The sequence below is a fragment of the Schistocerca serialis genome, chromosome 4 (assembly GCF_023864345.2).
Source record: "Schistocerca serialis cubense isolate TAMUIC-IGC-003099 chromosome 4, iqSchSeri2.2, whole genome shotgun sequence".
NCBI lineage: Eukaryota > Metazoa > Arthropoda > Insecta > Orthoptera > Acrididae > Schistocerca > Schistocerca serialis.
The window spans coordinates 273,930,167-273,953,877 of record NC_064641.1 but is presented as its reverse complement, the minus strand read 5'-3'; the positions used below and the strand labels follow the sequence as shown (position 1 = coordinate 273,953,877).

The 23,711-nt window shown below is 42.8% G+C and overlaps 1 protein-coding gene across 1 annotated transcript in view; it reads left to right on the top strand.

Annotated features, from left to right (window-relative positions):
• The window catches only part of LOC126474390 (ATP-dependent translocase ABCB1-like), a 142,972-nt gene that overhangs the window by 17,711 nt on the left and 101,550 nt on the right, over positions 1-23,711 (top strand). The window contains exons 6-7 of the mRNA XM_050101858.1: positions 682-807; positions 3,747-3,950. Of these exons, the coding sequence (XP_049957815.1) occupies positions 682-807; positions 3,747-3,950 (330 nt within the window). The remainder of the gene's footprint in view (positions 1-681; positions 808-3,746; positions 3,951-23,711) is intronic.

Below are 23,711 nucleotides of genomic sequence, written 5' to 3'. Positions count from 1 at the left end.
TTCCCATATTTTGAGAACTACCAGTGTGGACCAAAACAAGAAAAAAATGTTCAGTAAACCTGGACTACAAAATGCATACCCTAAGAGCACTCGTTCATCTTCGTTACTGTGAAACACATGTGTTCTGCTGAACAAGTGCTCATAGCTCTTAAAGTGTGCATTTTAGAGTCCATGTTTACTATATACCTGTTTCTTATTCGGGTCCATGCTACTTCCTCGCAAAATATGGAAAGCAAAGATCTTGCAGCAGAAGACATTTGTTTCACAGCATCGAAGAAGTGCTGATAGCTCTCAAGGTATGTACTTTGCAGTTCTTGTTCAATAGACTTCTTTGCTTCGAAAGACCGTTCCTGTTTTATCTGTGGAATACTGACCGTACCTCCAGGATCACCTTTACAAGCGTCGGATGTATTGACACAAATTTAAACTGAACTGTATATCATTTGAAAATGTAGTAGGGTGTTTTTCGAACAAATAATTTCAACAGACTAAGGTGTCGATGACACTTTTCAAAAAGTTTTATATCCGTAACAACTCCAGAGAAGAAAAATCAAGAATTAACTAATGAAACTCCCTTGTTGTAAATTCTGCAGTGCTTTATACTGGGAAAAATAACACAGAAGTGAATTATTTATCGTTTACGCTGTTCAGTATTCTGTTGAAGTTTGTTCCTGCTTGCAGGTCCTTCAAGGCCTCAACCTGAAGATCAAAGCTGGCCAGACGGTGGCGCTTGTCGGAAGTTCCGGCTGTGGGAAGTCCACGTGCATCCAACTCATCCAAAGATTCTACGACTCTCAAATCGGTTCGGTAGGTATTTAATAGGACAGTTAGTTAGTCTCTACTGTAGTCAGTGACTTTCCTTAGATGACTGATAGTAATGTGAATTACCAGAATAAGTTTTAGCTATGACGCTGTGGATACAATATGCCTCTAGTGTCACTTGATAATCAGGTTCGCTTCTCTGGGTGCGCTTGTCCACAAATTTACCTCTTCTGTGGAGATTTTAAAGTGAGTGCAAGAAAGATTAGAAAAAATTAAGGGCCACGTCATGGGAAGGACATACCTTGCTAACAGTGTGAGTGTAGACAGTCTGTTAAGAAGAGGAGCGTACTGAACACGGCAGCACGTTGTGAATTAACCAAGTTTGAGCGTGATACGATAATCAGCGCAAATTTACACAAAAATACTGGTTTCTGTGGAAATACTGTCCAGGATAGGTGTTTAATATCTCTCAGACACTGTTTTTAATTGCATAAACAGCAACTCTGGACCACCACAAGCGTCTGACGAACAGACTTCACTCCGTTTCAGCAGAGCCATAGGGGCCTCAGGAAGCCGTTCCTACTGCTATTGTACGGAGACAAATCTGCTACATAATTTTCATCAGCCTACGACCGACGGGTGTTTCAGCGCCTTCCGGTCAGTTTTGACGACTCTGCGCAGATCTGCTCCACCACCTGATACACTCATCCATTATTCAGTATTTTTACTGAGCCTTATATGTGCGACAGTGAAGTCCGCTTCGTACCTATTGCCGCCAGTTTTTATAATCAACGTGATATAATACACTGCTGGAAAAAATTAGTATGCCCTTTTCGAGGACTGCAGTTCATTCAAGATTTATTATTAAAACAGTGCATATGGAGTACATGCAATGATTACATTTACAGATCACTAGCACAAGCGGTTCTGAGGTACCAGGTAACGACGCATGTTGAAACACCAATATTTGAACGTGGTGTAGCCTCCACGGGTGTTAATGTAGGCGCTGGGCGGCATCCAGATGATCATTCAGATGGCGAATACTATCCTGGTATACGTTATGTCACGTTTGCTCGACCTATTTACATAGTTCTGTAAGAGTTGTTGGTTGACAAGCTGCACGAGTCACTTCTCGTCCCGTCATATTCCACACGTGTCCGATTGGAGACATGTCTGGAGGTCGTCCTGGTCAGGGAAGCTGCAGAGCACGTTGAGTTTCACAGGCAGTGTGTGGACGTACATTATCTTGTTAGAACAATACATCGCCTTCTTGTTGTGAAAATAGCAAAAGAACGGGTCTAACAGCATACTGCAGGTACCGAGCACTGGCTAGCGTCCCCTGCAGAAAAACCAAAGGTAAAATAAAGTTATGGATTTTCGCACCCCAGACCATAAGGTCTTTGGAGGGGTCAGTGCGTCTTGGGCTAATGCACTCTACGAGACAGCACTCACCAGGTCTACGTCGTAGGCGCAAACGACCATCACTGGGGTCTTTGCAGAATATACTTTCATCGCTGAAGACTACGGCGCGCCATCTTTCAAGTGATCCTCTGACGGCACCAGTCGAGCCATTCACGTCGATGCTAAGGCGAGAGTGGAAGACGGGCTAGAGATGCGCGTGCCTGTAGTGCCACTGCTAGCAACCGGCTCGCAACAGTTCGTGATGACACTTCCGGGCTCACAAGTCCTCTTACCTGAGCTGTGGTAGCTGTGCTATAATCCTGGTGAGCGTCTGTGTTGCATTGTCATCCAGAACCTCGTTTACGTGTGTGTCAGTGTACATGCAACCACTGGTACTAGCATCATTGCATATTGTATAACACTGATGCAGCATGTCCAACTTGTGTGGCAATTCCCGAACTGCCCCCCCCCCCCAACACACACACACACAGACACATACACACACCACCACCACCACCACACTGATAACGCTACAATTTGGGATGTTTCCGACTCGCTCAGTTGGCTGTAGGTAGCACGAGTGCGTCTCCGCGGCATGCTTGCCTGCTTGTTTCGCACGTTTGCAACTCGCATCCCGTACCAACTCATTCATTTTCCATATCTTCTTCTCTTCCTAGAAGGTCTTCGAATCCACTACATAAATCGCAAAACCAGTCCCAGCACCCTATTTCCCACCCGCTAATCGCCAATCTAGGTACCCTGCTGCGGCACTACGTCCATATTGAACCCTCCATGCATATCCACGCCTTATCCATCATCTGCCGCCGGAATTTTAACCAACTGCTACTCCACAACGATGAATTCCGTCCCGAGATAAAACCTTCTTTCCAACTCTAATCACAACGCTCCACCTCACACCATCCTCCAATTTTCTCCTTCTCCCTTTATCCACCTTGCTGACTTGTAGTCGTTGCCTGCGGTTCGACAGGGCTCCACAGCCATACTCGTCACAGCATCTTAATCATAATAATTTTTTGTGTCTGACCTCGCATCACTGTTATACCACGGAATCATTCTCGTTCAAGAGTGACTGTATCTTAACCGTAATATAAAATCATCAAACGAGTTTTAAAAACCGTCAGTATTTTCATCGTTTTACAAATCCTCGTTTATTGCCATTTGCTTTTATGTAAAAATCGTCACTATCGTTCACCTATGTATTTTTTACAAAATCATCTCCTGTTGTATGTTTTAACCATTTTTAGAGTTTTTGTAGCCTTTGGCTGAAGAGCGGTTTTTTATCTGTTGCCAGCCCGCCTCCCCTTGTGGGGAACTGAAATAACAATAAAAAAAGAGAAAAAAAAACCAGCCCGACATTCAGTGGTTTTACCGCTGAAGACAAGATTTTATTGACTGTTACAGTCATTTGACGTCAGTATTAGTCTATGCCCATGCTTGGTTTCTAAATCTCCACTGGACGAAACATGAAACCCTAACCTTCTTACCAATTCGAAGAAAAATCTGAGACAATATGCAGAATAATGTATACATTACTAACAAAAGAATGTTCTCTTCGCTGGCAGGTGGAACTGGACGGCCGCGACTTGAGGACGCTGAACGTGGGCTGGCTGCGCTCGCAGATTGGCGTGGTGGGCCAGGAGCCGGTGCTTTTCCACACCACCGTCGCGGAGAACATCCGCTACGGGCGAGAGGACTGCACCATGGAGGATATTGTGGAAGCTTCCAAGACAGCTAATGCGCACGGATTTATCTCTAAGCTACCGCAGGTAAGGCCTGCTACTTCGTGTTCTCCATTCACACTTCAAGAAAGCAACGTCCGGTTCGCTCTGAATCTTACTAACAAGGAGAGGCGATGCCGTTCGGCTCACCGATTTACTTCAAGTTTGTGCACTTTTGTAGTCAATTACGACAACATGATGTACAAGTAGTGAGGCGTACAACTTAGGTGATTTCGAAAAAAAATCGCAAGGGATGTTTTATGCGTTAGTTATGTACCCGTGCGTTGCGGCCCTGACCACGAGCTCTCGATCATCATGTGGTTGACGCTGAAGTCCTTTAATCGGTGAATCGCAGGATCGACTATCGCTCATGTTCTTTTTTTTGTTATTCACAATTTTTGAGACGCTAGTCATGTTATTTCACACACATTACGTTTGAAAGGTAATATGATGATAATACACGTGTATTTGCAGGCTCTATTATTGAATTTCCTATGTTATTTGGTTGTTTGCCAACATTGTCAGAACAAATGTTATATTTACAATTTCGACGAGTAAACGACCAAACGCGTAAAGATTTTCTGAAAAATGTATGCTTCTCGTGATTTCCGAAAATGTTTGAAGCCGTATGTGTCATCTGAGATAACTTTGATTCGTTGCTAGGCAAGTTAGGGCCATTTTACTGCTAGAGAAAGCAACTTTGAGTGTTCTCTATACCACAAAATCACCCATCTGTTTCATGATGTCTTGTTACTACTGTGCTAAAATTTCGTTATTTCCTGTCCTTTTTGGTGTAAGGCATTTTATGGCTAGCGGAGTATAGAAGAGTGTTCAAATATCTGTGATCGCTTTCAGTTTTGTAGGGCTTAAATAGAAAACGTCCTTCGGAGTTCCACTTCCAGGATATTCTGCAGAAATTGAATGCTGCTAAGTCGCACTGCATAATCTGTTCAATTTTCTGTGAATTTTACTACTCTCATAGCATGAAATTTGTGGTTAAAATCATACAGTCATTCAAAAGAAATTTTACGTTTCAGCTAATGAACATTACACAGAAAACACCGCAGTAGCAACTGCTCAGTATCTCGTGCGTTGGAAGGCAGTCAGAGTCTGCTTGCAACATGCTTTCAGGAAAGACGTAAAAAGGTGTACGATGAACCCAAGAATTTTAAACATGAGCTGAAAATCTTTTCATTTTTAAATATACGTGATCCTTTAGATTTTCAAACCGCGAACAACACATATGACTCATTTCATGACCAAATAACTGCTGCACAAGTTCTATATGTAAATCTGAGGAACGAAATAATAAGCCCAAGGACAATAAATTAGTTACCCACAGAGAAACCATTACAAGCATCATTTATGAGGCGTATTCGGAAAGTAAAGTCCGATTAGGTGCGGAATGGAAACCACTTTGAAAATCCGATGGACCTTTGCACAGATGTGTTGGGCGGTGTCTTTATTTAGTATGCCTGTCGATAGCTTCACGCCGCAGTTTTCAGTTCAGAGCGCAAAGTGATCACGTAGAAAAGCCTAAAACAATAGTGTCTCCCGGCAAGTATGTGGATCTGGTGAGAGATTTCACATGAAGCTAGGAAGCCCACATAACATAAATATCATGTGTTTCTTTCTTCAAGACAATTTTCAGCCGCATTCTGCACGGGCAATGAAGACGCCCCTGCAGCATTTTCGATGGGAAGTGTTTGATCACTCACAATACAGCCCTTAATTGGCTCCCTCCGTTATTCATCTCTGCTCACGTGAACCGCTGTCTACGAAGGCAACATTTTGGCACAAAGAACGAGCAGCAGACCAGCTTAGAGGATTGTCGGAAAGCACCGGAGGCTGCTTTCTGTTACAAGGATACTGGAAAGTTTGTACAACGTCACGACAGATGTCTAAGTCGGAGCGGCGACTAGCTAGAGAGGTAGCTGGAAGTGTGGCTAACTGTTGGGAATAAAAAATTTTTGATTTTCACTGTGGTTTTCACTTCGCGATCGATCGGACCTTACTTTCCGAACAGCCCTCGTAATACCTTGCAATACCGCCACTGGAATTTATAACAGCCTGGATTCGGTTAGGAAGTGAATCAACAAGGTCGTACAGGTACGTCGTATCCAAGTTAAGACACTCGCTGAGAATTCGATAGGACAGTTCTACCCATTTGCGAGGATGCTGATGACGTCGTTTTACCCGCTGTTGCAACATGTCCCACAGATTTTCTGTGGGGATAAAGTCAGGTGATCCGGTGAGCAGAGACCTCTTGCGAGGTGACGGACTACAAGTGTTCAATGCAGCGCAGTTCCCATCGTAATGTTCTCTCGTTAAGCGGTGGGGATGACGTTCGTTCATTGCAGGCACAAATTCCTGTCGGCTTTGGAAGTGATATTGATTCACAAATCGCTAAAGGCGTCTCCGTTTCCTCTCAGTCAGGATCTTTTATCGACCACAATTCAGACGTCGTGTTGCTTGGCCATGTGTGTTATACCACTGATTGTAGACACGTTGAACAGTCAGCCGCGAAACACCAACAAATCCTGCAACTTCACGCACCGTTTGGGCACAGCCACAGCGAAACACGAGGCCACTTTTTGCCACTCTGTCACGTCCTTACATTTACCGACGTTTACGTGCATTGTCCGCATGGAACATAAATGTCTCCCTCATCGCTACTGCCTTATGTTCCCGTAGAGTCAGTGCGCGAGCGTTTGAGCACGTCACTCGATTGTTACGACATTTGTAAATGCTGAAGTCTCATTCATACATGTGCTCTGGAGTGACTGCTTGTTTGCCGGTGAGCTTAAGAAGAACTAAGAAAGTCCAGCATATAAAGAAAGAGTTGTGGTATAATGAAGCCCTCTGAATTCTTACTGTGAGTGTGACACTACAGTTGTGTTTCACGCTACAGATTTTCTGAGATTGGAACCTCCTGTCAATGGGATATGTTTCTGTTGAGAAAGAAAAGTGTGCTTGATATTACAAGTGTAACATGAGTGTGCAATATCATCATCATCATATAGCCGTCAGATCCAGGGCAGGCCATATAACAATGCGCAACAGCGTTCTGTCAGCACACTGCCTAACAACAAAAGTGAAACGCAAGGAGGCAAGGTGGGATGACGAAACTTCGTACTAATAGATACCATCGATGAATATGTAAATGAATAGATTTGAAATTCTCTGTCACCAGTAGAGCAGTCACCAATGTCCATCTGTGTTGTTGCTATTTAGTGCTGTTAACAGGCCTGGTGGAGCATGTAACGGATATGAACAGCATCAGATGTTAAGTAACCTCTGTGAAGGACACAGATGATGCGTACTCGTTACCAGTAACAGACAGTCTTAAAGAGGATCAGTGTGGTTTTCCATTTGGCCGGCTGGTAGAATTAGATTAGTAGGGCATTTAGATGTGACAGTGGCCCGATGTTGGACTGTGTGGGAACATGAAGGCGAGCATACTCGGTTTCGGTCGACCACATTTGACCAACACAAGGGAATATCGCCATATTCTGCACCGTCACATCGTAACCCCTTCAAATCTGCGTCTGGCATCTGAGAACAAGTAACACCTGCCTGAAACGTTTTGTGTCTTCCCGCACCACTGGACGGAGACTAGAGCAACTGTTAACACACAACACAAACGACTGTTTGGAGTAGTGGCGTCACTGGGCAGCATAAACTGCTGATTAATGGCGCTGTATTGTGTTCAGCGATAAATCGCGTTTCTGCCCTATCCCGGATGACCAACTTCATCGAGCATGCCGGCGAGCTAGGGAGAGGTCCCATTTTTGCAATGTTATGGAGAGGCACGGCCGTGTTACACTTGTTATGGCGTGGAAATCCATCGGATGTGACATCAGTGCACGGCTGTTAGCGACTGAGGGAACCCCGAAGGCACAGTGATACGTCTGCGGTGTCATGTGTTACCTCTCATCGCGGTGCCGTTTTTCAGCTGGAGATTGTTCGTCTACACATGGCATACGTCTCTATTAACTGTCTGTGTGATACCGAGGAACTCACGTGAGCAGCAAGATCCCCAGATCTTGTCCCAATGGAACATGTATGAGATCAGCTCGGACATCAATTCCACACCAGTGCCAGTATGCAGGATATCAAGGACCAGCTGTAACAGTTGTCAGACAGATTACCTCAGGAGATGGTACAACGACCTTGTGACACCCTTCCCAAGCGAACTGCTGCACACAACCAAGCCAGAGAGCGTGCAACGTCACACTGATGAATGAGCTCACACTGCCAAGTTATTTGCAAATTTGACGCGATATTGTAATCAATGAAATAACAGCACATAACCTCTCAATCTGTACTTTTTCTTCAGGCGGTGTATCTCTCAATCGGTTTCCTTTCCCTAACACGTCCATCAGAATGTTATTGCCTGTCAAGACGTATGCTTGTCAACAGACCTACGATGCCTGTGCTCTGATAAATTTCATGCAGTTCACGTTTGTACCGCATTCACGACTGCCCAGTATTCATGACTTGCACTGTCCCAAAGATTTTTCTTAAGGCTTTCCGTTCAAGAATGAGGAGGTTATGGGAATCCCGTTGGGCATACCACGTATGACTTCCATATAATATCACAAGTTGACTGAACATCGTGTAGGTTATTGGGAGTCTATGTGGCTCAGGAATATGACAGAGACTGTAAGAGAGATTCTCCGGGTGGATATTCGGGTGGATATTCGCATTGATCTCTGTGTGGAATGGTAGTACATGAGGAATGCCAAGGTATTTCACTGACACAACGTCTCCTCTTTATCACAGCCCACAGTGAAACCCTTGCTCCAATAGTACATTTTATAAAGAGAATATTCAGTTTTAGAGTCATTTTTGGATGATGAGGCCTATGCGCTGCAATCTCAATCGCGGTGCTCCTTCATATTAGTTCTTTCTTGGGCCTAAGCCATATGGCTACATAATCAATAAATACCACGAGGGTGATGTTTGTATGTACAAAGTGAATTCTGTGCAATTTCTTGCTGAATTTTACAGTAAATATTATCTCTAGAGCAAGGTGGAACAACACTTGCGTGAACTACTGTCTTCTTACCTCAGCTTCCAATGTCAAGGGTCGTAATTTTATTCTTCAGGTTTACTTTTCTGGAACGGACAAGCATGCCTAATCCATGACGGGAGAAGAAGGAGTATCATTTTGTCATTTGTGTGGATGAAGTTTCATTTTGTCTTTTGTGTCATTTAACTATGCTGCACTTAGCTGGGCACTTCATTAAGTTTTACTAGTGAATAAATTCAAATGCCTTTCTGAAACCTACCAAAAGCACGTGTCTCCATATTTTTTCTATGATTTGTCAGTCCACAAACATATTATTGGCTATGGATCCGCTCTTACGGGACTACTTTGATAGTCAGCAGTCTTCTCTTCCGCTGTGCCCTCGGTTCAGTCCAGTCTACACTTGCACAGTATCAAATAACACATATTTCGGAGAGCAATTCCACAACAGTTAGTGCACTTCATTTTATCATTCTTCTTGCAAATGAGGAAGATGATCATTATTTTCCCGTATTCTGGAATATGTACTACTGTCCGTACCTTCCCGATTATTTGGTGGGGACTCGTTTGCAACTTCCGTTAATCCTCTTGAATTGCATCCACTCGGCTCCCTAATTCACCTGCACTTTTTTCTCTTCATATTTTTCATTTTCAACTGTATAATCTCCACTGACGAGAGAAAACAGTTTGTTCGGGATAGTGGAACACATGCGAATGGTTTGTTTCATCTCATCTGAGAACACTGTTGAAAAATTGTTTCCACATCGCGACGATTCTTTCAGTATTATCCGTGACGAAGTTCTATTGATATAGTACGTGTTCTTAAACATATTATATCTGGTTATGTCTTTTCCCTCTGTTCTTCAACAACAGCCGCGCGGGATTAGCCGAGCAGTCTGAGGCTCTGCAGTCATGGACTGTGCGGCTGGTCCCGGTGGAGGTTCGAGTCCTCCCTCGGGCATTGGTGTGTGAGTTTGTTCTTAGGATAATTTAGGTTAAGTAGTGTACAAACTTAGGGACTGATGACCTTAGTAGTTAAGTCCCATAAGATTTCACACACATTTTTATGAACATTCTTCAACAACAACAACAACGAAGTAAACGATTTATTGACACAAAGTCAGCACGGATTCAGGAAGCATCGTTCTTGTGAAACACAAGTAGCTCTTTGTACTCATGAAGTAATGAGTGCTATCGAGAGGGGATGTCAAAGTGATTCCATATTTTTAGATTTTCAGAAGCTTTTCGACACCGTTCCTCACAAGGGTCTTCTAATCAAACTGCGTGCCTATGGATTATCGTCTCAGTTGTGCGACTGGATTCATGATTTCCTGTTACAGAGGTCACAGTTCGTAGTAATGGACGGAAAGTCATGGAGTAAAATAGAAGTAATATCCGGCGTTCCCCAAGGAAGTGTTATAGGCCCTCTATTGTTCCTGATCTATATTAACGACATAGGAGACAATCTGAGCCGCCCTCTTAGATTATTTGCAGATAGTGCTGTCATTTACCATCTTGTAAAGTCATCAGATGACCAAAACGAATTGCAAAATGATTTAGATAAGATATATGTAAGTTGTTGAAGTTATTCACATCAGTACTAAAAGAAATCCGCTAAATTTCGATTACGCGATAAATCACACAAATATGAAGGTTGTAAATTTAACTAAATACTTAGGATTACAATTACAAGTAACCTAAATTGGAACGAACACATAGATAATGTTGTGGGTGGAGGAAATCAAAGACTGCGAATCACTGGCAGAACACTTAGAAGGTGCAATAGATCTACTAAAGAGACTGCTGACACCACACTTGTCCGCCCTATTCTGGAGTACTGCTGTGCGGTGTTAGATCCACATCAGGTGGGACTGACGCATGACATCGAAAAAGTTCAAAAATGGGCAGCTCGTTTTGTATTATCGCGAAATAGGAGAGATAGTGTCACAGACATGATACGTGAGCTGAGTGGCATTCATAAAAACAAAGGCGTTTTTTGTTGCGACGTGATGTTCTCATCACCAGTTTTCTCCTCCAATTGCGGAAACATTCTGCTGGCACCTACCTACATATGGAGAAATGATCACCACGATAAAATAAGAGAAATCAGGGCTCGCACAGAAAACTTTAAGTGCTCGTTTTTCCCGCGCGCCTTCCGAGAGTGGAACGGTAGAAAAAGCTTGAAGGTGGTTCATTGAACCCTCTACCAGACACTTAATTGTGAATAGCAGAGTGATCACGTAGGTGAACCCTCTGGAGTTCTTCTTGTAGTCCTTCTAAAGTTCGCTAGAGTAGGTCTGCGTACTCCATCGAATACTTTTTCGGGAAAATTCTATCGCATCAGATTTCCTTGGCCCTTATTATCTTTCTTAATACCTGACGCACTTTTTTTTATATATTCTCCGTCTCCTAAAGATGTTTTAAACGAAATCAGTGCATCACAGCTTCTGAACCAGCGGGTAGAAACTACTGGAGGATTTAAAATTCCATACACACCCTTCTATCACAAGTGTGTGTTGATGGCCTAAACAGTTAAACTGGTCTTCTGTTATCACGCCAGTCAACGTCATAAGATACGAAATCGGTACGATAACTAGACCATTCAATCCATATTCGTCCACGTATTAGGCCTTCTGATATCAGCTCTTGTTTCATAACAAGTAAGAAGCAGCTGATATCTAAATGTATAGCAATATATTCTTTTCTTGACATCGTTTTACTTATACATCCTGCTAATTGAGGCAGCATACAATTTCCGATTGTACGTTTCGAACTGACAGAGAAAAATTGACGGTAAGCGTAATTTGCGTGCCACGCCATTGGTCAAAGTCTGTAAATGTAAACGAAATTAATGTACCTCATTTTGAAGAGAGATTTACTATTTCAAAATTTATTTGCATCCAATACAGCTTAATGACATTCAATGTAGTGTCAATATTTCCATATCTAGATAATTGTTACAGTCTATATCGTCAGTTTCCGCTGTCATTTAAATCTTCACTTCACTTTTCGTAATTCACGGGAGTAGGATACGCCACTTCCTTTAGATCGTGTTTTCTATCATCACGAAATTTAATATACAAGGTTTCTCAGGAGAAATGTCAATACTCAGAGAGATGATAGGAACGATCATTCAATGGGAGCTATGAGCACTTCCCCATTTTCGATACGGTGAAACAAATCCCTCTACTGCAAGCTTTTTGCCTTCAATATTTTGAGATGTATTGACAAGGACCAAAAGACGAAAAACAGTTCTGTGTGAACATGGGCTCCGCAGTGCATACTTTAAGAGCTACGAGTCCTTGTTGGTCTTGGCTGCAGTGAAACACACTTCTGCTGAAAAAATGCTCGTTTCGATCAGGCGATTGTTCACATCTACGAAGTGCTACCCCACAGATGTTTCTAGAATTTAATACTAGGTTCTCGTCACTGTATAGTAATAAACAGATTTATTTTCAGATATACTTCTTACTTACCAGACCAACTTTTCATCATTCCTTTAGTTGCACAAAGTATATTTCCATTCCTCCTCCTGTATCCTCGCTCATATCCAATGCTAGTAAGGTATTAATTGCTTTGATTGCTAATCTTCATTTGTTTTGTTAATGTATACCTCATTTTAAACGCTACCTCTGTGAAGATTAACTCAATGAATATTCTAACAATAAATAAAAATTAACTTCCCTTAACAACAATCAACAAAAAATACAGTTATTTCTATTTTATATCTTTCAAACCTTTCTCCTGACAACAGGGAGGATTGTTGTAGAGCACATCTAATATAATTTTGTAGTCCAAAGATAACATAGGGTTGTTTGAGATCCAGCAAATTAAAGAGTCGCGGCTATTTTCAGAGAAATGTCGCTGCAGGCGAAAAGTGCGGCAGAGGGAATCCCAGCTGGAACTACGAGTATGTGGGTGGTGACGTCGGTGCAGGCATTTTTCAGATAACCAAGGGAAACATCCCGAAAATCTTGGTCGGAACCGGCGGACTGTAACTATTTTAATATATTTCTGGGACAATATGGCAGTGTGGGTCCACTTTGATGCAAAATATTTTCCGTTTCTAACTCCCCAAACTGCTTCCGTTGAAATCAATGGGTTTCTTTGTTCTACGAGTGGCGTTCAATAAGCAATGCAACACGCTTTTTACTGAAATCAGGTTGTTTTTATTCATTAATCCAGTACACCTTACTATTCTCAGCTCTTTTGGCTACAAAATCTTACTTTTCTAAATAATATACGTTCAATGCGACAGCATTACTCCATCTTACTGGAAGGGCTATATGCCCTCATGCTACCACTCTACTGGTCGACGAAGGAACTAAGGCGTGGTCGATCAGTGACCTCCCCACCATCCACGTACTGCTTCCCACGGAGTGCATCCTTCATTGGGCCAATCAGACGGAAGTCTACTATTAGGCGGCGAGAAACCCAGGGGGCACACACCTCTGAGTACCCCAACTGATGGGCGAGTGTGTCGGCACTACCAGCAGAGACGTCAAATTGAGCAGCGAGAGGTGGTTCATTGTGATCCGTCGATCACCTCGACTAAGGGTGTCCGCACGTTCCAACATTGCAGGAGTCACAAGTGTTTGCGGTTGGCCATCGTGCAGGAGATCGGACAGGTCTGGGCGACCCTGTTGCGGTGATGACAGACGCCTCGCCCAACTATTCACCGTGCTTTTATTCACTGCCAAGTCTCCTTAGACGTTCCACAAGCGCCTATGAATATCTGCGATGCTCTTGTTTTCAGCCTTAAGAAACTCTGCTCGGAACGCACATTCGTTACACATGCCATTTCGATGGCTACGTATAGCCTGCCACCTATCGGAACTTCATAAAACTATAGGGGCTGAAGTGAGAATGTTCTACGATGTACCACAACCAATTCCACATTTGTTCAACGTAAAAATTTGCGTTGCATTGCTTTTTGAACGTCCCTCTTAAAATATTAAAATAACACCAATAAAGTTAAATTTATACGTACCTGGAAAAATAAAAGAAGAGATCCAGTAACAAAGATTCCGGAACAATGTTATGTATTGTCTCAGGCAATAAAAAAATTTAAAAAGCTGGCCGTTGTGGCCGACCGGTTCTAGGCGCTTCAGTCCGGAACCGCGCTGCTGCTACGGTCGCAGGTTCGGATCCTGCCTCGGGTATGGATGTGTGTGATGTCTTTAGGTTAGTTAGGTTTAGGTAGTTCTAAGTCTAGGGGACTGATGACCTCAAATGTTGAGTCCCATAGTGCATTTTTGAAAAGTAAAATTTCGTTTGCTTGTGTGTGCGTGTGCGTGTGTGTGTGTGTGTGTGTGTGTGTGTGAACTCAAATAGTTTGTGCGCTGTGTGTATTCATAATCATAGCACCACGCAGCTGCGAACAGATATCCCTGTAGAGCTATTTGAATATCTTGTTTAGTCCACTATTCATGCAACGTAGTACAGCACCTGTTTATAGGATGTTGTTGTTGTTGTGGTCTTCAGTCCTGAGACTGGTTTGATGCTGCTCTCCATGTTACTCTAACCTGTGCAAGCTTCTTCATCTCCCAGCACTTTCTGCAACCTACATCCTTCTAAATCTGCTTAGTGTATTCATCTCTTGGTCTCCCTCTACGATTTTTACCCTCCACGCTACCCTCCAATGCTAAATTGGTGATCCCTTGATGGGCCATCGCTAAAATGATGAGTATTTTGGGGGATAGTACTTTCACACTACTTTCACCATTTGCAGCGGATGATTCATGGATGCCACTGATAAAATAGCTCACACCAAATGCTGGCCATTACGTCCCTAAAAGCTCTCTGAACTGCTAATACGAGAAGTGTGTATACGGGATCGCCCTTCTGGGAAACCATTATCTGTCTAACATCCGAACAACAACGGAATGAGCAAACCGGCTTCCTGGGTGTATAACGCACTGTTGAGGGTTTCACATCGAAAAAAGGGTCTATTTCATCTCCCCTGCTTTCATCGTCACTTACATCCTGACATCACGCACACAAATTATAATATGACGCACCTTGATAAATTTCTCTCTAATCTGAACGTAGGGTAAATACGTAAATCGTTGCCGTATTGTCTTTGTGTGTCAAAACACGCGATGGTAGGATTATCTCTGTTGGGGTCCTTCCACCGTAACTTCTCAAATAGACACCTGGTAGGTGGGGTATCCGTTTCCAGGGGCCGGCAAAGTCAACATCACGCAGTATGGACAGTCGATGAATGCTGCGGACGGGCAGATATAATGCGGAGCTAATGAATACATTCTGTACCATTTGTTGTTTGCAGTTGTTTTTACCGTCCTTTGTTCTCCAGTTAAATTTTTGAGAAACTGTTCAATCGAATGAGCAAGCGTTTACGTTGGTCAACTTGTGAGTGATGAGCCCACATCGTATAAGAGGAAAAATCGCTGTGCACCTCCACTTCATATGTCACTCACCAGCTTAGCACCGGCTGCTTCGCTCGCGTAGGCTATATGGCCTGCACGGATTTTTTTGGTTTATTTATTCGAATTTTTAGGTCGTTCACAAATTTCAACATTTTCTGAGCTTTTCAACCTAACTAAGGCCCTGTAAGTACTTCTGACCAAAAGGCGATTCTGGTAGCTGGAGTCCGAAGTTTTTGTTAATCATGCCTTTTGCGTTCCTGTGGGTATATTCCCATGGCAACTTTTATCCCCCAACAAACATTATTTATGTCTAACCGAGAAGTGAAACATCAGTTTTCGTAAATTTAGCTTTAAATTTTTTTTAATATAACGGAATATTTTACTAAAAATTTTCATTCCTTGTTGCACTCCATTACGGGTTGAATTTCCAGAAAAACTACAACACGTGGTTTTTTAATTTCTAACCGAAAAGTCAGAAACCAATTGGAATAAATATAGGCTCAAAAACCCCTTAATAGTTCATTAGAAATTATATATTTTCAAAAACCTTTCACCACAACTTTACCTCCTTAGACACTGAATTTCCAAAATGCTGAAACAAATATTTTTTATTTTCTGACTGAAAAACGAAATACAAGTTCTCGTAGTTCTAGCTTCAAAATTCCCTTAACAGAGATACACTTTCGAAAAGCCTTTCATCCCCTATTTCACCCCGTTAGGATTGGAATTTTGGACAATCTCTTCTGAAACGATGCCACAATATAAGATCCACACCCTCTCCAAACTTCAAGCTTCCCTCCTCATCGGTTTGTGCTGGGCGATGATGAGTCAGTAAATCACTCTGACCCTGTTTCACCCCCTTAGGTGTTGAATTACCAAAAACAATGAAACACGTATTTTTTCATATATAAGAGAGAAGACATACACATTTTTTTAAAAAAGATTTGGCTTTCAAAATGCTTTCGCAATGAAATACTTTCACAAAACGTTTCACCCCCCTCCCCCATTACACCCCCTTAGGGGCTGAATTTTCAAAAACAGTGAAACATGTATTTTTTTATTCCTAACTATTCTAATTTAAATTTTCATAGATTTGGCTTTAAAAATGCTTTCATAATAATTTTCATAAAAATTCTCGTCCCCTATTTCACTGCCTTAGGGGTGCAATTTCCAAAAACACTGAAATTCGTATTTTTGTATTTTTGTATTTACAACCGAAAATTCAAATACCATAGATGCAGCTTTACATTTATTTTAGTAGTTCTTTAATAAGGATATATTTTCAAAAAGGGCTTTCGCCCAGTTTTACATCCCCATAGGGTTGGAATTTCGAAAAATTCCTTCTCAAGCGACGCCTGTAGTATAGGATCCACACCTTCTCCAAATTTCGATTTCCACCCTTAGCGGTTTGGGCTGGGCAACGGTGAGTCAGTCAGCCAGCCAGTCAGAACATTGTCTTTTATATACAGAGATGACGTCTCTCATCCTTCCACCTCCAAATTATAGAGATAATATCTTTCGACCTTCACTTGTGCAAGTCTTACTTTCCTTTCGTATACATTATCTCCTCCACTTGACTAAACACGTGGTCTGCATTTCTCTGGCCTGGACTGGCCACAGCTCTATATTATCAGTTGATGAATGTGATACCGTTTCTGTTTTTAATGATGCTTCGGTACGGATAAATTAACTCCAACAAATTTCTTGTGTCACCTAAGTGGGCAGTTCAAATAACAATAATAAATGCGTACGTTGAGTAGCGATGTATACTATGCTTTTATCGCTTTATATCGTCCATGTTAAGCAATGATTTGCAAAACTCGACTGTCATGAAGTAAAAGATGAATTAAAATATTATCTGCGTCAGTTACATGTTCTCTCATGAAACGTTTCTAGCGGCATACACCTACACCTTCACATTTAGTTAGATATATGATTTATTTTACAGTTTAGTTTGGCAGTTGTAGACAGGTGTCATTTTCGAACTTCCTTTCCGAAGATGTTCCAACTGAAAGAAAATTTCTGTTTGCTAAATAACCTACAAAGGATTGATGAATGGTGAACTGTCTCGGCCTGAACGTATATAAATCTAACATGTTGCTCATAGATAGGAAAACAAATCCACTGCTGTAGAAGGGCACTATCAATGATAAATTGATCAAAACAGTATCTATCGAAACTGTGCAGTGAGACCTTAAATGGAATGAACATATAAAACAAATAGTAGAAAAATCAGATGCCAGACGGAGGTTCGTAGCAAGACTCTTAAAGTAATGTAACTCATCCACGGAGGAAGTGGCTTACAGGGCGCTTGTTCGACCGGTTCTTAAGCATGGTTCATCAGTCTGGGTGTCTGGCTAAAAGGGACTGATGGACGAGACGGGGAAGATCCAACGAAAAGCGGCGCGTTTCGTCACAAGAGCGTTTGGTCACGTGAGACAGTTACAGAGCTGCTCAACGAACTCCAGTGCGAAAACTAGAAGAGAGGCCTTCTGCATCACAGAGAGGTCCAGTGTTGAAATTTCGGGACAGCACTTTCTGGGAAGAGTCGGACAACATGTTGCGTCCTCCCACATACACTGTCCAGTCACATTAATGTGAACACCGCTGGAAATCCTGAATTTCCACCTTTTGCAGCGCGGACCTATGCGAGACTTGCAAGAAGGGAGTGAATGAGGTTCTGGAAGGTATCGACAGGAATGTGGAGACGTGTCGACTCCAGTACCGTGGCCATCTGCGGTAGGTTTCCAGGTTCAGGATCCACGGCGCGAGCAGCCCGATCGCAGTGATCACATAGATTTTCGATTGGGTTTAAATACGGCGAGTCTGGTGGCCACGGGAGTACGGTAAATTCGTCCTGGTGCTCTTCGAACTACGCACGTTACATTGTCTTGCTGGTAGATGTCATCGCGCTGGAAGGAAAAGAACTGCTTGTAGGGGTGGACATGGTCCCCATGGATAGATGTAAACTTCTGTTGATCTACTACGCCATCCAGAATTATGAGCCACCCTACACCCCCCCCACCCCCACCCCCCCTAAGTGAATGTCACGAAAAAATTATCCCTACTCCGGCCTGAGCCGTTCCGACATTGGCTGCAGGGCATTTCCTTTGAAATGTTTCACCTCGTACACACAAACAGCCATCTATCCGATGGAGAATAAAACGCTATTCGTTTGAGAAAGACACCTGTCGCCACTCAGTGGACGTCCAGTTGCAGTATTGGCGTGCAAATTCCAGCCTTTGGCGCCGACAACCGCAACCAGCAGTGGGCCACGGAAACGAATCAAAGGAGAAAATATAAATGCCTGAAACAGAAGAGCGTTTAAATTCATGTTTTACACCTTTAATGTCCCTCACTGCCCACGATTTACACTGACGCAAGAAAAGTAGCAGCACCAAGAAGGAGTTGTGGGACATAAACGAAACATTATCGCTATTCAAAATTCGCGCCAGTCGCGTAAGAGTGGCACTAGTGTAGCCACTATGAGGATGTGAATCAGGTTTACTTTAAATACACGCTGTACGTCGTGAGCGTTAGTTACCTGTGGAATTCGACGTGATGAGTTGATGTTAGTTAAAAATACCTTTAAAGCGACAAGGACGCCGGTATCAGCACCTCACTGATTTTGAACGAGGTCTGGTGATAGGACTACGAGAAGCCAGATGTTCCTTCTACGATACTGCAGAGAGGCTTCGCAGGAAGATAGCCACTCTATGTGATCGTTGGCAGCGGTGATCACGGGAATGCACTGTTCCAAGAAGAGCAGGTTCCGTAGCGTCATGTGGACTATCGAGAGGGAAGACCATCGTGTTCGGCGTATGGCTCAGCCGCATCGCACTGCATCTGCAGTAGTAATTTGAACAGCAGTTGGCACCACAGTCACAGAACGAACTGTTACTTCAAGGACAGCTCCGAGCCAGACGCTCTAATGCATCCATTCCACTGACACCTAACCCCAGCCATTTGCAACTTCAATGATTTCAAGCGAGAGCTCATTGGAGGGCGGTGTGCAGGTCTCTTGCGTTCTTCGATGAAACCTGGTCCGGCTTCGGTGCCAATGATGGCGGTGTGTTGGTTAGAAAGAGGCCAGTTGAGGGCCTACAACCAAGCAGTCTGCGAGTTAGACTCGTTGGACCTATACCTGGCCTTGTGGTCTGGGGTGCGATTTCATACCACAGCAGGAGCACTCCCGTGGTTATCCCACCACCTTGACTTCAGATTTGTACGTAAATCTGGTAATTCGACCTGTTGTACTGCCTCTCATGAACAGCATTCCAGGTGGTGTTTTCCAACAGGATAAAGCTCGCCCACACGCCTTTGTTGTAACCCACCATGCTCTATAGTGTGTGGACATGTTGCCTTAGCCTGCTCGATCACCAGATCCGTCTTCAATCGAGCACATATGGGACATCGGATTACAACTGCAGTATCATCCACAACCAACATTAACGGTCGCTGTATTGCAACTGACATCCGGGTTCTGTTCAGCACAATGCATGCAGTTCGCATGCTTGAATTCGATATTCTGGAGGCTACACCTGTTATTAATGTACCAGCATTTCACATTTGCAATAGCTCTCTCGCGCTTACATTAATCTGTGATGTTGTAATGTTAATCACTAACATACGCTTCATAAACAAATGTACTTCCGAAATGTCATGACTCTACATTAATTTTTTTGATGTTGCGATTTTTTTCAATAGTAGATATTTTCTTTTCGTAATACACAATCCCCTCCCCATCTACAGCCACTTCTTCACTAGTCCACAGTGCAGACAACACTTCCACATGAAAAGTAATTAACTACAAATTTACGAGTTTACCTCGGTACTTTTGAAGAGAAGCAGGTTCCCCACAACTCGAATCCTGAAGTGGTCGTCCATGAGAGTGCACAGCTCACTAACATAGTGGTCTCTCCCCAAGCTGTCGTCATATTCGCAAACGACCAGCATCATATCAAAGCAGAATTTATTTGTGTTTAATAAATCTGCTTCGTCAGTTTCCCCAGTTACATTTTTCATTGCACCGTCGAAGGCAGGTTTCATAATCTGGAAGGAGAAATAGCAAGAGACAACCAGTCGAGTCACGAATTACACCTCACGTACTATTCTTGGTCAACTCTTCGAAAGGACCATCCAGTAGATCCAAACTACACAACCTGAGAGAAAAAAAAAAATGTGAAGCACCTAGAAGACCGGGTGTCATCGCACACGTACACACCGTCGGAGGGAATGTAAATGATAAAGAGTTGCAAATTACCTTGACAACTACAACGGACAGCGGGATGCATTAGTGTTGTTCCTGTTTAGTGTTCTTACCAGGCCTGAAACTGAATGCTACGCTAACCGTTGTCACCACAGACTAGGCTATTAGCCATTTATCGTCAAACGACGTTGAGACCGCTGGTAAAGAGTGTTTACGTTATCATGCAGGTGTGTTGACACCAGTTCACAGATTAGAAGCTCAAATAACAAGCTTTGTTCTGTGAAACATCACTACGGGCTCACTCAGGGATGATTCGTGTATCTGCTCTGGGGATAAGCATTTGCCTTTATTTATCTTTCGAATGGAACTACTTCGCATTACGCCTATCTCTTCCTAGTAAAATCGTATCTACTTCCTGGGGAATCTTTTCGTCCTTTTTACTAGCACACTATTTTCACCTTGTTTGTGGAAACCAGCTGCTTACTTTAGGCCTGCTCTGCTTGTGTTATTTGAGTCCTTCTCTGTTTCTATAAACATTATTTTACTGGTAGTGTTCCTTGCCACTTCATTTAGCAGAGAATCTGGGACGCTTCGTCAGACATATATTCGCCTTCATCTTCTATAAAGCAGAAAATATGCGTCACGAAAATTCTCCGATTCACTGCGACTGGACGTAGTGACAGAAACGAAGAATATTTTATAATAGTTATTTTTTTCTTTCGCAAGAACTTAAATATGAGGTTGGTCTATTCCTTGGAAAAAATCGTGTCATATAATTACCAAAGATGCTCATTTTCTCTCGTGACTAATCAACATCCTTACTGTCTTAGAGCGTGGAGTTTTAAATTGCAGCGCCTTCCGCATTTCCTCATTTTTCTCAAAACTGTTCTCTCTGTTTCTCTCTGGCTCCTTATCTCTCGAGTGGTCGTGTTTTAATCAGTGATAGACATAGCCGTTATGTACTGTCTTCAAAAAAGCGTCTTTGTTATGCAATGATCCGTCCCAGACTTCAAACGTTTTGGGCCTTGTGGAATGAGCTTTCACAGTAGTTAGTTCCTGAAATCGATTTCATTCAATGGTTACTGCATGCAATTTAAGTATGTAGTGTGAGAGCTGCGACTGAAGTTGAAATTCGACTGCTCCTCTGTCAGAGATGCATCCAGTCCATCTGGTACCCCCATAGGTTGGCTTTAAAAACCGCAAAGATAGAACAATATCCTCACAGGAATTTCTGGTCTTGCCTTGAGATCGCAAGTTTTTCATGACAACAGCGAATTTTTTCAAGACTTCAGAAGGTACGTAGTAGTCGTGCTAAGAAAAGTCAATGAGAGAAGTTTACTTGGCGGAAGGTGGGCCAAACCTACTCAGATTGTTCACTCCAAAACCACGGCTTAGATTAGCTCAAACGTTGAACACCGACGAATTTTTGGGAGAATTTCTGGACAAGAGAAACCAAAGAGTTGGATGTGGAACTCTATGTTGCGAAATTGAGATTTTTGGTTGAGGAACGCACAGCACTTCTACTATTTTCCTGATGTGATTCATGGTATTGAGATAAGTGGAGATATTATTCAAGCGTGTAGAAGTAGCGGGAAGTGAGGGGCGGGATTCCTTTAGACTGGCTGATGAAAAGTCACTAGAAGACTGTAGTTGAGTTTTGGCCCGCATGTACATTAATGCTTGGTGGAAGGCTAGTGTTGCACGTAGATTTACTAGCAACATAGTGTATGACTTGAACAAAGGTTCAGAGTGTGACAATATAACGTGTTTTTTCTACGCAAACTCATTAGCTCAAATTTGTTTGACTTTGGTCTCGACTGCTCTTAATTATTAGTACTGATCTACCATGGACCTTGCCGTCGGTGGGGAGGCTTGCGTGCCTCAACGATACAGATAACTGTACCGTAGGTGCAACTACATCGGAGGGGTATCTGTTGAGAGGCCAGACAAACGTGTGGTTCCTGAAGAGGGGCAGCAGCCTTTTCAGTAGTTGCAGGGGCCACAGTCTGGATGATTGACTGATCTGGCCTTGGAACACTAACCAAAATGGCCTTGCTGTTTTGGTACTGCGAACGGCTGAAAGCAAGGGGAAACTACAGCCGTAATTTTTCCCGAGGGCATGCAGCTTTACTGTATGGCTAAATGATGATGGCGTCCTCTTGGGTAAAATATTCCGGAGGTAAAATAGTCCCCCATTCGGACATCCGGGCGGGGACTACTCAAGAGGACGTCGTTATCAGGAGAAAGAAAACTGGCGTTCTACGGATCGGAGCGTGGAATGACAGATCCCTTAATCGGGCAGGTAGGTTAGAAAATTTAAAAATGGAAATGGATGGGTTAAAGTTAGATATAGTGGGAATTAGTGAAGTTCGGTGGCAGGAGGAACAAGACTATTGGTCAGGTGAATACAGGGGTATAAATACAAAATCAAATAGGGGAGTAGGTTTAATAATGAATAAAAAAATAGGAGAACGGGTAAGCAATTACAAACAGCATAGTGAACGCATATTTGTGGCCAAGATAGACACGAAGCCCATGCCTACTACAGTAGTACAAGTTTATATGCCAACTAGCTCTGCAGATGACGAAGAAATTGATGAAATGTATGATGAGATAAAAGAAATTATTCAGGTAGTGAAGGGAGACGAAAATTTAGTAGTCATGAGTCACTGGAATTCGACAGTAGGAAAAGGAAGAGAAGCAAACGTAGTAGGTGAATATGGATTGGGGCTAAGAAATGAAAGAGGAAGTGGCCTGGTAGAATTTTGCACAGAGTATAACTTAATCATAGCTAACACTTGGTTCAAGAATCATGAAAGAAGGTTGTATACATGGAAGAACCCTGGAGATACTAAAAGGTTTCAGATAGATTATATAATGGTAAGAAAGAGATTTAGGAACCAGGTTTGAAATTGTAAGACATTTCCAGGGGCAGATGTGGACTTTGACCACAATCTATTGGTTATAAACTGTGGATTAAAACTGAAGAAACTGCAAAAAGGTGGAATTTAAGGAGATGGAACATGGATAAACTGAAAGAATCAGAGGTTGTACAGTTTCAGGGAGAGCATAAGGGAACAATTGACAGAAATGAGGGAAAGAAATGCAGTAGAAGAAGAATGGGTAGTAGTGAAGGCAGCAGAGGATCAAGTAGGTAAAAAGACGAGGACTAGTAGAAA